Raw genomic sequence first — 14,997 nt, 5'->3', positions numbered from 1 at the left:
AGCTAAGCTAAACTAAGATAAAATAAGATAAACTAAGCTAAGCTAAAATAAGCTAAGATAAACTAAGATAAGATAAACTAAAATAAGCTAAACTAAACTAAGCTAAAATAAGCTAAGATAAACTAAGATAAGATAAACTAAAATAAGCTAAGATAAACTAAGCTAAAATAAGCTAAGCTAAAATAAGATAAGCTAAGCTAAGATACACTAAGCTAAGCTAAAATAAACTAAGATAAGCTAAACTAAGCTGCTCTCTTTCAAATCATTCCATTTCACAAATATTTACAACGACATCCAGACTACCACCAGGTCTATGGTCTTGCAATGGAAGGTTGATTGGACTTTGGGCAAGTGGGCACTCACGTGGCTCGGGCGTGCAGAAGGTCCCATTTCCCTGAAAACCGTCTTTGCACTGACAGCCCACGCCGGGCAAACAATCTGCCTGCAGGTCACACGGATGGCACTCCTCGGGGATGGAACCTGGCAGAAAGGCCACGCCGGTTATCTGGGGCGCCGCAAAATGGAACCCGCTGGGTGGTGGTCCTCGGCTCTCACCCAAATCGATCTGGCAGCGCTCGCCTTTCCAGCCCGGCGTGCACACGCATCGGCCCGAGCCGTCCATTCCCTCGTCGCAGCGTCCCTGCTTGCCGCAGTCGCAGGCTGGAATCCGACGTAGACACGTATCGAAAACGAAAATGAAAATGAATGTCAAATTGGATCAGCAACAAACCCTATAGAGTAACATGTCAAATCAAAAGCCTTGAGATACAGACGCTCCCCTACTTACCAACGAGTTAGGTTCCGAGCGATTGTTCATAACTTGAATTTGTTTGTAAGTTGATTCAGTGCTATATTTTGTATTATAATTTATGTTTAAGGCCTATATAAGTATATTGAAGGTTTATATAAGTATGTTTAAGGCTTGTTTAAGTAACACACATTGGTTTGTACTGAAAAAACATTTCATAAAATGGAGAGAATATGTACAGTACTGTATAGAGAGAGAGAGAGAGATTTATGTATTAGAAACTGGCCGAAAGAAGCGATCTAACGACGATTACACAGTTTTCTTCTTTTTTTCATCATAAATGATGCGGTAGCACTGTATGGCATCATTCAATTGATTTGCAAACTTTGTGCAACGTTCAATATTTGGGTCCTGCTGCTCCATCTTTCTGTTTATAAATGGTACTGACAAGTTGTATGCCCGTGAAACGCTCACCACTCTCACGCGCATCAAGCTTCGTTATTATTGCCACTCGTTTCAAATGAAATGGCTTGCCTCTTCCTTGCAGCTCCCTCACTAGAAGCCTTTCGCTTTTCATCAACCATATTGAATAATGGCTGCACGAGATATTTCATGATAAAAATGAAAAAGGTTCTTTGCGCACTGGAGATACGTCACGCACTTACGCAACTTACGCACTGCAACGTACTGGGCAGAGGAAGGTGGATGCTAGGTGAGCTGAGCGCTCACAGCGCCAGGCATCGTCGGTATTAGCGGCGGAAAGAAGCACTACTCGGAAAAAGGCATGCAATACAAAATCGAACTTACGAACATTTTTCGACATAAACGCAATTTGCAGACATGTTCGTATGTACCGTTGTTCGTAAGTCGAATGTTCGTAAGTAGGGGAGCGTCTGTATGTAACAAAATAGCGCTATCGTAGCTCAAGAAGACGCTGGCAATCGTGACCGGATGTTTCGTCGAAAGACGTTTGGTCCCCGGACATTTGGTCAACCGGACGTTTGGTTGACCAAACGTCCGGTCGACCAAACATCCGAGTACCGCTGGCAATACACCGTGGCGGAAACCCACCTGTGCAGTTAGCGCCGTAGCGTCCCGGCACGCACATCTCGCACGCCTTCCCTTGGAAGCCGATGAGGCAATTGCACTTCCCCGTCCCGCTCAAGCCGTCGTCGCATTTGCCATGGTCGCCGCCGCACGGCGACTCTACGCCGCCCGGGCACACTGCGCGTCCAAAAAAAAGAAAAAAATGGTTTGGTCAGTAACTCATAGTCTGCCATTGACGACATTAGACGCCCAATCCTTTTGAAACGGGGAGAGTTGGTAGCCGATGACCTCATTGATTCATTGACGACCACCCACCCACTTCAAATAGATGACACGTCTACCAGTGATAAACTGAGGGGGTAAGCATGAAAAAAAACCTGTCGCCTCTACCAACATGGCTTCAGGGCGGCCATGTTGGTAGAGGCAAAATTCCTATCAAAGCCAATGTTAGCTTTTTTTTAAATATATTTTTAGATTTTACAAAATGATTTTTGAACTAAAAACACAGAAAAAATGGATTAAAAAATTAAAATTATTGATTTAAAAGGGAGAAAATCAGGAAATTTAATATACATCTAAACTCTTCATTTGAATTTGATCCTAAAACAGAAAGTCGGCACTCATCATTTACTTTCCCGGGCCACACAAAATGATCCGACGGGCCAGATTTGGCCCCCGGGCCGCCACTTTGACACATGTGCTATAGGGGGGGCTCACCCTGGCAGTCCCTGCCGTAGTGGTTCCCGCAACATTTCTGGACCCAGTTGGGGTAGCGGCACACGCGCCTGCAGCCGAAGCTCCGGAGGCGACCCAACGAGGCGAAAGGGTTGTCGTCCAGATCGGCGGCCCAGTGCATGTAGCCTAGCGAGTACTTGTTCCGGGACCTGGAGCAGCTTTCCACGCGGCCCTGGAACCCAAAAACGCCCGAGGTTAGCCAGGACGCAAGGATCTCCGGGCGCGGAAAATTGTAACCCCACGACTCGATGGATAAAACATGGCATTGTGTCAACGAATAACATCAAAACAAACAAAATTTCATCCCATTTTGCCAATTTTGGTTTGCGCGATGTGCGTTTCGGCACCCCCGAGCGTGCCATCCCTACCGTGTCCTGGTGGCGGAGGGGGCACGGCGGCGGAAACAGACAGCGGCCGCAGCGCCCCTGTGAACAAAGGGAGAAAAGTCCAAATATTATGGGATGAAAAATGGTAACATTAAGAGATGAAATGCATTGCATTTTGGGGCAATCAGCCATTTGGGTACTGACATAGGTGGTCCTGTTCTCCACGCTGTCGCAGTGCGCCCCCAATCCGGGGGGTTCCAGCAGCTGGTCGATGCCGTAGGCCACGCCCTCCTCGAAGCTCATGTAGCGCTCCACCACCTTGGCGGCGTTTTCGTTGATCAATATGTCGCCCTGCCAACGAACGCCAGACGACAAAACGGCCTTCAACATTGAATTGTCTTTCAAGCAAATAAACCTTCAATATTATTTGGGATTTATATCCATTATTTTTGAGGAAAAAAAGTGAAATATTAGTTTGTTCATGTACATATATTAAATATTCAGCCAAAAATGAATACAGACGCTCCCCTCCTTACGAACAGTCGAGTTGCGAACAACGGTACATACGAACATGTCTGCGCATATGGCATATGTCGAAAAATGTTCAGAAAGAGATGCTGTAAGTTCGTAAGTTCGATTTTGTATTGCACGCCTTTTTCCGAGTAGTGCTTCTTTCCGGGAGGAGGAGGAGGAAGAAAGGCCTGTCCCCATGAAGAAATTCGAGACGAAACTCATCGCACTCTTCGAGCAGCAAGACCCAAATATTGAACGTTGCACAAAGGTTGCAAATCAATTGAATGATGCCATACAGTGCTACCTCATCATTTATGATGAAAAAAAGAAGAAAACTGTGCAAACGTCGTTAGATCGCTTCTTTCGGCCCGTTTCTAGTAAAAAAAAAAACTCATCTTCTTCTCCTCGACCCTCAACTTCTTCCTCCATTGAAGTTACGGAGGAGGAAGTCACTTTTGAAGCCCATTCCAGCGACAACGAAGACCCTCTCATGATATAAAATCCTCCTCTTCCTCCTCCATCATCTCCTTAAGCATCGAGTACATCTTCCAAAAGTAAGTTAAACTTCATTTTAACTTACGAACGAATTCACCCTACGAACGTTCGCTCGCTCGGGAACGTAACTCGTTCGTTAGTAGGGGAGCGTCAGTATTTATTTTTTGGCATGTCTAAATATGTGTTTTTAATGTTTGGATTTGTAAAACAAAAGTCAAAATGAATTGGATGCCTAACTCAGTCAAGATGAGGCTCTCCCCGCCGACCCTCCCTGAATTGGACGTCCATTTTTGTCCACGAGCCACAATCATTTCATTTGGGGTCACTTCCTTATTCATTTTAAGATCATTAGTTCCTCAGGGCCACTTTCTTTAGATTTTGGGGCGATTTCAGGTCACTTTCGGGCCATTTGCTCCTTTGGAAATATTATTATATTTTTTTGTCAAATTTGAGTAGGGTAGCAGTGTACAAAACGGTTGGAAATCCACACGGGGGTCCTCACCACCAGGTTCTTGTCGCAGCTGTACTTAATTCTAGATCCGTGCAGGGTCCGGAAGGACGAGTACTTGGTGGGCTGACTGACGCCCAGGACCTGCGCACAAACGGGGTCTCGCCATCACGCGGTCACACCGGCCCTTTCGGGAGCTCCGGACGCTTACCTTAGCGCTGCGGATGAAGTGCGCTTTGACGGTGGCCACCAGCTCCTCTTGGTGTTCGGGATCCAAGAGCCAGCGCCGCCGTTCGGGGGACAGCGCGGCCAAAGCCCGGTCGCTGGGCCAGAAGGCGGTGAACGGCCGGTGGACGGGCGAAAGCAGCAGCGGGAGCAGGCCGGCGCGCTGGGGACCACCAAATGAGAAAAGCGCAAGGCAAACGCGGCGGACGGGCCGCGGGCTTTACTTACCTCCACCAGTTGGTAGAAGCCGCCGTAGCCGTAGAATCGGGCGGCCGTGCTGAAGTTCATCTGGACCGGAGAAAGCGCAAACAATTGCCGTTCCGATGGGTAGTCAAGCGTGCAAGCACGCGGGATTAGTATTCCTAAGAAATAGATGAAGCGGAAAAACTGCCAGGAGGCGGAGGAGCGCCACCTTGGGGAGGCGTTCCTTGCTCTCCAGCCGGTAAGGCGTCAGCATGTTGCTGAGGTGGTGGATGACGCCGTTGGACGTGGCGTAGTCGCTCTTCACGATCCGGGAGGCGTTGTTGACCCACACCGAGCCCTGACACAAAACAAACCCCATCAAGTAAAAGTCGCGTCAAATTAAAGGCCCTGGCTAGTACATTCAACGGAAGGCATTATATTGCTAATCAAACGCTGTAGCATCAAAAAGACTAAAAGAAACTGGCTATAGCAAGGTTTCATCAGGAACGAACCCCATAGAGTAACGTGTCAAATTAAAGGTCTTGGCTAGTACTTTCTACATATAACATTATATTGCTAATTTAATATTGTATGATGTCAGAATTGGACAAAAACTCTTCATTTTAATTTGATCCTAAAACAGAAAGTCAGCACTCATGATTTACTTTCCCGGGCCACACAAAATGATGCGGCGGGCCAGATTTGGCCCCCGGGCCGCCACTTTGACACATGTGCCATAGAGTAACATGTCAAATTAAAGGCCTTGGCAAATACTTTCTACATATAGAATTATATTGCTAATTTAATATTGTATGATGTCGGAATTGAACAAAAAACACTGGTTTAAGTAAGGTTGGCTCAGTAACAAACCCCATAGAGTAACGTTGTCAAATTAAAGGCCTTGGCAAGTACTTTCTACATATATTATTATATTGCTAATTTAATATTGTATGATGTCGGAATTGAACAAAAAACACTGGTTTAAGTAAGATTTGCTCAGTAACAAACCCCATAGAGTAACATGTCAAATTAAAGACCTTGGCAAGTACTTTCCACATATATAATTATATTGCTTATTTAATATTGTATGATGTCAGAATCGGACAAAAACACTGGTTTAAGTTGGTTTGCTCAGTAACAAACCCCATAAAGTAACGTGTCAAATTAAAGGTCTTGGCAAGGACTTTCCAGATATATCATTATGTCGCCAATGCAACATTCTATGCTTCTATGATCGTCGAAAAATACATCTGAGATGTTTTAAGAGCTTGTCTGAAGTTAACAAAAAAATCGTCACAAACTCCATGTCAAGTTAAAGGCGTCAATAAGGACTTATTGAGAAAAAAATGTTTGCGGAAGAAACCTGGCGCAGATTGAACGTGAGGGGGTATCCTGACGTGGAGACGGCCTTCTGCGTGCTTTGCAGGTCGTTCCAAGTCAACTTCTCGCAGGAGACGATGTGGTAACGGACCAAATCGTCCAGGCGACCCGATATCTTCCAATCGTTGACCTGCAAGAAAAAAAAAAAATGACATGGAAAAAATTCTAGCCAATTCTAGCGCGGCGTTTCGCTACCTCGGAATACGAGTCGTTGTTATCCACGGGAACGAAGGCGGTGAACGGCCCGTCGCCGTAAAGACTCCGAGCGTCCGATTTCTGCCGAAAAGCGAAATGCGGCCGATTGGATGACATTTTAGAATTCTTTTTTTTCTCCCCGGGCCGACTCACCGAGAGCATGTAGCGAAACAGGGCGTTCTCGGGGTTTCTGAACACTTCCTGCGGGAAGCCGGGAAAAAAGGGAGAATGTGATTGGCTGGGGAGGCCAGTGGGGCGGGGTCACGCGTCTCACGGCGTTGGTGTTCCCGCGGCATTCCATCCCGTCGCCCACGTGGCCTCGGAGGCAGGTGCAGTTCCTCTGGCCACTCCCCAAATACTCGCAGCGGGCGTACTTGCTGCAGCCGCCGTTTTTCTGGATGGAGGAGGGGCGGCAGCGGCATATTTCACTTAGCATTTTCAATGATATCTGTTATTATATTTCATTTTTATGTTGTAATTTATTTTTTTATTTTGTCATCTTTTGTTCATTATACCATTTTTGGGGGGCTATTTGATTATTTAGGTTATCTATTAAAATTAGTTTTTATAGCAGCAGCAAAATTCAGTTCAACATGTTTATATTTTGGATGATATCAGTTATTATTCATTTCAAATGTTATATTTTGACTTATTTTTTCATGTTTTATCCCTATTCATTTGTATTTATGGATTTCAACTTGTACTTGATTTCAATTTGTATTTATTCTTTTTTATTTAAAATTCTGTGGATAATATATTCCATTTTGAGGTTATTTCTTTTTTATTTATAGACATCTTTTGTTGATTCAAACATTTTTTGGATTTTTATTGTGGTTAGATATTAAAATGTACAATTATAAATTTCTTTATTTACTTTTTTTTGTCCTAAAATTATTTCAACATTTAATTGTATTTTGTTTATTTTGGTTAGATATTAAAATTTGTTCTTATAAATTTCTATATTTACTTAACATTTTTTTTAATTATTTCAACATTTACTTGTATTTTGTTTATTTTGGTTAGATATTAAAATGTGTTTTTAGAGATTTCTATATTTACATAATTACATTAAGTATTTCAACATTTACTTGTATTTTTACACCTTTAGCTGTTTTACCATATATTTGTAATTTATTTATTATTGTTTATAAATGTTTTCAATATTTATTATTATTTATTTCATCTTTTTTCTATCTTACTTGCTTCAGCCGTCTTGATTTGAAGTCTAGCTTAACATTCGTTACCATTTTTAATGATTTATTTCACTTTTATGGATTATTTCTAAGACTGACAAATGTACACAAAGCGGGCGAGACACGTACGGTTCTGCAAGGGTTCCTGGCAAAACAGATTCTTCCGTTTCCTTGGAAGCCCACCCGACATCTGCACGCCGTCTGAACACACACACACACACACACACACACACACACACACACACACACAAAAGACAGCAGTAGAGTGAGTCTTTTGGCCTGGCTAGCTGTCGCCTCCGTAAAAAATAAAATAAAAAAACGTGACGTACGGTGTCGGGTCCAGTCCGGATGCAATCGGCCGACTTGTGGCAGTCCCCGTTGTTGACCAGACAGCCGTCCTCCTCTGCGAAAGGGCACCCAAGTTGAAAAAGCGCCAGACGTCGCCCCGCGGCGACCCGTCCTCGGCGTTACCCAGGCAGACCACGCCGTCGCCGGAGTAGCCTTTGTCGCAGGTGCAGGTGCGCACGCCCGCCGACACTTTGGCGCAGGTGGCGAAGGGCGAGCAGCCGCCGTTGGACAGGTTGCACAGGTCCACTTCTAAAGCGTGAAAAGGCCAGAAAAAAAATGGAATGAGAAATGACCAAGTGAGGCTCATTTTCAATAGACGTGCCCTTACCAACATGGCGGCCGCGCAAGCACGTAGATAAAACGGGTCATGGAGAAAAACCCCATGAAGTAACATATCAAATTAAAGGCCTCGTCGAGCACTTTTAGGTATTTCATTCTATTTTTCGTTCCGCTTATCCTCGCAAGGGTCGCGGTGGTGCCGGAGCTTTTGGGGGGCAGCCAATAGCAGGGCAGATGGAGTAACGAGCATACACACCCAAACACTCGTTTCTACGGGCAATTTGGAGTGGTGTGTAAATGTATTAATATAAAATATTGATTTAAAAAATATATAAAATATAGATTTATTTAATGTATCCATTTAAGCTAGTAGCATCCATTAAGACAGTAGTTGTACAAGAAGAAGAAGCGTGTTTTTGGCACCTTTGCATGAAGTGCCATTGCCTTCGTATCCGGCCACGCAGACGCAAGCGGCGGCGCTCCCCTGTGGCCCCGTGATGCAACTGCAACAACAACAACAACAACAACAACAGGCATCAACCTTGTTTTTTTTGCTAGCCATCTCGTCATTGGCTGATCAGTGAACAGAGGGCGGACCATTCGTTCTAAACACACATTTGAAACAAAACTAAAATGGGCAATTGACTTTTAAAATCTGGGTTTAACAATAGAGAACCATATTTCCGAAAAACAATTCTATTGATAATTTTGGACCATATTTGAAGTACAACTCTTACATATTCCTCCTTTAAATAAAGAGAATAACACTAAAATAGCTACAAGTTGAAATCAAGTTTAACAAAAAGAACTGAAAGTAATGACGCCTAAATCAAAATGTAAATATCTAAATGAAAATTTAAAAACCTGAAAGAATGCTGAAATCAATCGAAATATATATTAAAATGGAATCTGAATTACTTTGGAAATAACCAATAATAAATACATGAAAATGTAAATTTACTCAAATCCAAATGAATAGACGTGACTTCCCGCTTCAAATGGATTGGACACAAACACACACACACACACACAAACAAACACACAGAACCTACTTGGCATTGTAGTCACACGCTACTCCGCAGGCGTCGTCCTTGATTTCTGTGTGCCACGAGCGGATAAAGTGAGGTCACGTGTGCGGAGCGTCGGCGGCGGCGACGACGGCGGCGGCGCAAGGGCCCGTTACCGATGGAACAAGAAGCTCCCTTCCAGCCTTTGTGACACTGGCACTTGCCGCTTCCCGCCAAACCGTCCTCGCACTTGCCGTGGTTGCACGTGCACTCTGCCGCAAAGACGCACGGCGGTGAGCGAGCGGCGCTCCCGGGGGCCGGAAGGGGCCGGAGGGTGCCGGAGAGCGCTCCTCGACGACTGACCGGAGGTGCAGTTGTCGCCATATCGTCCGGGCTCGCAGTCCTCGCAGGCGGTGCCGTGAAAGCCCTCGTAGCAGCGGCACTCGCCGTTGCCCAGGAGGCCGTCCTGGCAGGTCCCGTGATTGGAGCACCAGCTGCCCACCGCCCCGGGGCACTTGTAGCACTCGTGCCCGTAGAAACCCGGACAACACGACCGCGCCTGAAAAAATAAATCAATACATAAATAAATCGGACAAATAATCACTGTAAATAATGAAGACATTCACTAAATTTGATGAATGATCAATGAAAAATGAGGTGGCAAGTGTCACTTGGCTATGGCTTTTGAGATATAGCGCCTTGCCCAGCAGGCACATAAGTGGTTAGCGCGTCGGGCTCACAGTACTGGGCTCGAGGGTTCGATTCCCAGGTCGGTCCTCGCTTTGTGGTGTTTGCATGTTCCCCCAGGCTTGCGTGGGTTTTCCCTCGGTACTCCGGTTTCCTCTTACATCCCAAAAACATGCATGCTAGACTAGCTAGTTGGACACTCTAAATAAGGGGTCTCAAACCGATTCCGCAAAAGACCGCAGTGGGTCCTGGTCTTTGTTTCAACCGATCCAGTGTCGACAGTTTAACCAATGAAATGTCTTCTTAAATAAGTAGCACTTGCAAAAGGTGTCCGCTCGTTCGTTTTTTAATGAAAACTTGCACCCCCTGCTGCCCTTTGAGGACCGGTTTGAGACCGCTGCTCGAAATTGTTCCTTGCTATGATTGGTTGTCCATCTCTTTGTGCTTCGATTCAGGGTGTCCCCCACCTGGGTCCCAAAAGTTAGTTGGGATAGGCTCCAGCACCCCCCACGACCTTTGTGAGGATAAGTGGTTCAGAAAATGAATGAATGAATAATAAATAACTGTGATTGGCTGGCCACAAATTCAGGGTGTCCCTCGCCTAGGGGTCGAAATTTAGTTGGGATAAGCTCCAGCACCCTCCGCGACCCTTGTGAGGACAAGCGGTTCAGAAAATGAATGAATGGATGAATGCCTGCCCCAAGAGTTCAAATCACTTTCAGATTTTGGTGACTTTGACGACACCGTTGGACGAAAGCGGTACTTTTTTCATCAATTGTGGCAAAAAAAAAAAGAGGATAAAAGCGGGAAAAGGACAGGTCTAAAGCCGTCAATGGCAACCCACGAGGGAAAGCTCACCAAGGCAGTTTGCAGACATTTGATGACGCAGCCCGGCATGGATTTCCTGCGGGGTCCCACGCGCTTTCGGTATCGGCAGTTGGACTTCATGTTTTCGGGGAACTTCATTTCCAACTGGGGGTCAAAAACGCAAAAGATAATAGGGGCAACTTTCTTCCAAAATAGCAATATTCCTCACGATTGGGATTTGTTCCGAGGGACTCACCGGCTTGTATCGGTTCAGGCAGCGGGGGGGTCCGTTACAAGCCGTACAACGGCCCTGATCCGGAATAAAAGAAGGTTAAGGAAGGAAGGAAAGAGGCCCATTCGATATGTATCGAGATTGACGGGTTGCCATTTGTTATTTTGCTGCTTTTTTCTTTTGGAATTGATCAATTTATCATAGTTTAAAATGGGAAAACTGACAAATGTGCTTTGTAAATGTTCATTATTGCAATGCATTTCTGACAAATGTATCGAGATTTACGGGTTGCCATTTGTTATTTTGCTGCTTTTTTCTTTTGGAATTTATCATAGTTTAAAATGGAAAAACTGACAAATGTGCTTTGTAAATATTCATTATTGCAATGCATTTCTGACAATTTGTTCATTTGCTGCCAACCCTCGCATTTTTCAAAGATTGGACGGCTATCGGCGTCAACGGCGGCCGCCGAGTAAATAAAAATCTTAACCTAAAAATACTCTTAAGAAGTTGAGAAATGAGCCAGTTCTGATTCATTTTTAATCGGAATGAATGGATTTGAATGGGAAGGCTGCCTCCACCAACATGGCCGCCAAACCGAGGCCATCTTGATGGGGGCGATGAACATACTTGTTTAACACTATTAAGTGAGTATGCAGTCATTTAGCATTAAAAGAAAAAAATGTACGGGCGCAACCGTCTTTTTCACTTACGTTGACGTGCACGGTGATCTGGCGGTTGCACCTGTTGCGCCGCACGGCGAGGACGCGCGGGATCGGCGTGACGACGCCTCGCTGCGTTTCCGTGAAGGCGCCGTCCAGTGGGACGTCGTTGGCGAACGTCTGAAGAGACCCCAAAAAATAAAATAAAATAAAATAAAATAAAATAAAATGTGGTTTCCGGATAATTTGGGGCATTTTTGGGTTAAATTTGGGAATTTTTCAGGTTTTCTTTTGACCCTAGTTGCAAATAAATGGAAATGTTTTTGGGACCCTACGTTGTTGGTCAAAAGGGGAAGCGACGTTTCTGGGCTTTGATTATGAATTTTTTGGATGTGTAACAAATATTTTGAAATTTCTATGTTTTTGAAGTTCAAAAAACAGCACCAAAGTCTGCTCTCACCCGGTTTTGGGCGTCCACGTGGAACTGGATCTGGTAGTCGGCCCCCAAGAGGGTGCCCTTGAGCATCCCGTCGTACAGGCGGTCCCGGAAGAGCAGCTCGTTGAAAATCACGTGATACTTGAAGTGGTCGGCGTCCTGCGTGCGGGACGGCGTCAGCCGCGGGGTGCTCGGCGAGACGGCGGCGGAGGAGGAGGCGGGGCTACCAGCTGCGTGGCGTTGCTCTCGCTCAGGTGTCGCCGGATGGCGTCGTCGGTGGGCAGGAGAAGCGTGAAGTCCGCTTGGCCCAGCGCCGCCGAAAGGTTGTACGTCTGCCAAAACAAAAGTCCAAAAGATAGGAAAGTGTCCCTGCAGAAAAAGTAAGTACACTAGTAAACCGAATCAGGAGCTAAAAAAAACCACACATTTGTGGAAAGCTTTCCTCTTTAGAGGTCGGAACCAAAGCCCCCAGTTTGCCCACCCCCGGACTATGGGAACAGTGGTTTGCAGCAGCCCCAATGACCAAACCGCCTCCTCTTTGCGTCACCCACCAGAGCGTATTGTCGGAAAAGACTGAAGTCGGGCGACGATTCCAGAAAGGTGGCCAGGACGGGCGGCTCGGGCGGCAGAGTCGATTTCTCTGGAAGCAGGACCTGGACAGAGTAGACCACATGTGTCAAAGTGGAGGCCCAGGGGCCAAATCTGGCCCACCGGATCATTTTGTGTGGCCCGGGAAACTAAATCACGAGTGCCGATTTTCAGTTTTAGGATCAAATTAAAATGAAGAGTATAGATGTATATTCAATTTCCTGATTTTCCCCTTTTTAAATCAATAATTGTAATTTTTTAATCCATTTTTTTCTGTGTTTTTAGTTCAAAAATCATTTTGTAAAATCTAAAAATATATATTAAAAAAAGCTAAAATAAACATTGTTTTAGATCTATAAAAACTGAATATTCAGGGATTTTAATCCATTTATTAAAAAAAATCTAAATATTATATCTAAAATGGTCCGGCCCACATGAAATGGAGTTGACGTTAATGCGGCCCGCGAACCAACCCGAGTCTGACACCCCTGGCAGTAGACCATGCATCTGTGACGGGGCGCAGGCTCCGCCCCCTCCCCCCAACCGGAGGCTCACCTTATCGATGACGTGGAGCAAGCCGTTGATGGCAGGCAAGTCGCGGGCCAAGAAGGACGCGCCGCCGATGGCGAGGCCCTGCCATCCGCGGGACACGTTTTAGCCCGAGGCGGAGTGGAGACGGGCAAGGTTGGCGGCTACCTTGCTGCTGTTGCTGATCTCCCATTGGGTGGCCGCGTCGAGGGTGGCCACCTTGCGGCCAATCAGGGCCTCCAGGTCCTCTTGAGCGTAAACGCTGGGCAGGAAGTGAGACCTAAAAGCAGGAACCCTCAGTCAATACACTACACGAGGCTATAGGCGTGGGAGTGGTTGTCTGCCATCTTGCGACAGGGGACTTTTCTGCTTTGTGGTGAGCTAAGTGATTGGAAGGAATTCTTATTTTTTTTATTGATGCGTTTACGTCTCAGTGTTGCGTTTGGACAATTGCGGGTCAGTCCGCGTTTGTGAGTGATATTGTAAGTGTATTTGTAGTACAATAATTGTGTGTTATCGTATCTGTTTGCGAATTCTATGCATGTTTTTTTGTGTTTGTTTGCTTATCTGTATTGCTGTGTGTTGATTTACATTGATATTTTATGCATCCATATTTTTTTATGCGGGTGTTTTTTTTCTTGTTCTTCTGTGGGCTCACCTCAGAAGATGCGGGAGGCGGTGTCTGGAGTACCAGAAGGTTCTTTCCTCGTTGCTCATGTTACTGATGGCCGCTCGGTTGGGGACAAGCACGGTCAGGTTGGCGCTCAAGTCCTGGGCCGCCTCTTTGTACCTCTGCCAGAACCAGCGCGCCGTCACACGCACATTAGACGCTGTTTACAGTAGTACGACGACGACGGCGGCGGTGGTGGTGACGCTCACGCACGTGGATCATGTAGAAGAGGCCGCCCAGCTGAGGGTTCATGTCCAGCTCCTGCACGGACAAACACACCAACGGTCACGGCACGCCGACGGACGAACGGACGGTGACGTTCGGACCTCCATCAGGGTGCCGTAGCAGAGGATTCCGTCTCCCGCGTAGCCGTCGGGACACGTGCACGTACGGTTGCCATCCTCCGTCTGCTCACATTTTGCCTGCAAATGGACGACGATGTCATGGCCAAGGACTTTTCACATGTAGAATCCCATTTTCATAAGTTGCAAGCCTTTTTTTTAATGAAAAGGGCAGTCCAAATATGTTAAACCTGGTTAAATCCAGGTGACTATATTTTCTGACTATATTTGATCCAAAATCCATTTCCAAAGAACCAAGTGGAGTTTCAAATCAGAGGAGTTTCCAGATATCTACATAGAAGAACTCATAAGATCAAAACATGCTAACGAAACGATGAAAATACAAAGACGTGCATTCTTACCATTTCATGGCAGCCTCCGTTATTGGTGAAGCAGGGGTTAACCAGGTCACACTTGACGCCGTCGCCCATGTAACCTTTTTTACACACACACTCGCGCTGCGGACACACACACGTCAAATACGTGTTAAAATAACACAGTTCTAAAATCACAGAAAAAAAAAAACCTGGCTGGAGCTTGAAGTTTTTTATTTTTTATTTTTTTTAAACGAACGCCACCATTTCTGACCTGTCCGGGTCCGATGTGGTTGCAGTCGGCGTTTTGGCCGCAACCTCCCCGTTCGGGCGTCTGGCAGAGGTCGATTTCCACGCAGACGATCCCGTCGCCCGTCCAGCCTTCCACGCACACGCATGACACGTTGCCGGGCGACACGTACACGCACTCGGCCTAGACGAGAAAAGAATCGTTGAAATTAGAGGCCTTGCCGTTTGTCTATGTTTTCAATTTAAAATTGGAATAATCAAAAACACCTTAAACGGAAAGTCAGATTTCATCAGACACAAACCCCATGGAGTAACATGTCCAATTAAAGGCCTCGGTGAGGACTTTCCAGATGTGTAGATT

General features: G+C 45.8%; 1 protein-coding gene across 6 annotated transcripts in view; it reads right to left on the bottom strand.

The window, feature by feature from the left end:
• The window catches only part of stab1 (stabilin 1), a 38,774-nt gene that overhangs the window by 8,276 nt on the left and 15,501 nt on the right, over window positions 1-14,997 (bottom strand). For 3 of the 6 annotated variants that reach the window (XR_013300739.1, XM_077603705.1, XM_077603709.1), the window contains exons 25-55: window positions 14,662-14,820; window positions 14,436-14,531; window positions 14,059-14,154; window positions 13,946-13,993; window positions 13,721-13,854; window positions 13,231-13,342; window positions 13,090-13,167; window positions 12,498-12,599; window positions 12,174-12,278; window positions 11,971-12,105; window positions 11,562-11,690; window positions 10,873-10,926; window positions 10,668-10,781; window positions 9,486-9,681; window positions 9,299-9,394; window positions 9,168-9,213; window positions 8,539-8,618; window positions 7,960-8,085; window positions 7,818-7,891; window positions 7,618-7,689; window positions 6,570-6,689; window positions 6,296-6,496; window positions 6,084-6,230; window positions 4,950-5,078; window positions 4,766-4,825; window positions 4,524-4,700; window positions 4,367-4,456; window positions 2,899-3,207; window positions 2,513-2,702; window positions 1,820-1,972; window positions 364-660 (exon numbers count right to left, since the gene is read on the bottom strand). Coding sequence is in view for 5 of the 6 variants with exons in the window: in XM_077603705.1 (XP_077459831.1) it covers window positions 364-660; window positions 1,820-1,972; window positions 2,513-2,702; window positions 2,899-3,207; window positions 4,367-4,456; window positions 4,524-4,700; window positions 4,766-4,825; window positions 4,950-5,078; window positions 6,084-6,230; window positions 6,296-6,496; window positions 6,570-6,689; window positions 7,618-7,689; window positions 7,818-7,891; window positions 7,960-8,085; window positions 8,539-8,618; window positions 9,168-9,213; window positions 9,299-9,394; window positions 9,486-9,681; window positions 10,668-10,781; window positions 10,873-10,926; window positions 11,562-11,690; window positions 11,971-12,105; window positions 12,174-12,278; window positions 12,498-12,599; window positions 13,090-13,167; window positions 13,231-13,342; window positions 13,721-13,854; window positions 13,946-13,993; window positions 14,059-14,154; window positions 14,436-14,531; window positions 14,662-14,820 (3,925 nt within the window). In the remaining variant the exon portion in view is untranslated. The remainder of the gene's footprint in view (window positions 1-363; window positions 661-1,819; window positions 1,973-2,512; window positions 2,703-2,898; window positions 3,208-4,366; window positions 4,457-4,523; window positions 4,701-4,765; window positions 4,826-4,949; window positions 5,079-6,083; window positions 6,231-6,295; window positions 6,497-6,569; window positions 6,690-7,617; window positions 7,690-7,817; window positions 7,892-7,959; window positions 8,086-8,538; window positions 8,619-9,167; window positions 9,214-9,298; window positions 9,395-9,485; window positions 9,682-10,667; window positions 10,782-10,872; window positions 10,927-11,561; window positions 11,691-11,970; window positions 12,106-12,173; window positions 12,279-12,497; window positions 12,600-13,089; window positions 13,168-13,230; window positions 13,343-13,720; window positions 13,855-13,945; window positions 13,994-14,058; window positions 14,155-14,435; window positions 14,532-14,661; window positions 14,821-14,997) is intronic. The other 3 variants (XM_077603710.1, XM_077603708.1, XM_077603706.1) reach the window with 3 other exon arrangements.

This window comes from Stigmatopora argus, chromosome 6 (assembly GCF_051989625.1).
Source record: "Stigmatopora argus isolate UIUO_Sarg chromosome 6, RoL_Sarg_1.0, whole genome shotgun sequence".
Classification (NCBI taxonomy): domain Eukaryota; kingdom Metazoa; phylum Chordata; class Actinopteri; order Syngnathiformes; family Syngnathidae; genus Stigmatopora; species Stigmatopora argus.
Note: the sequence above shows the minus strand (reverse complement) of the source record. Positions and strands in the feature narration are given on the sequence as shown.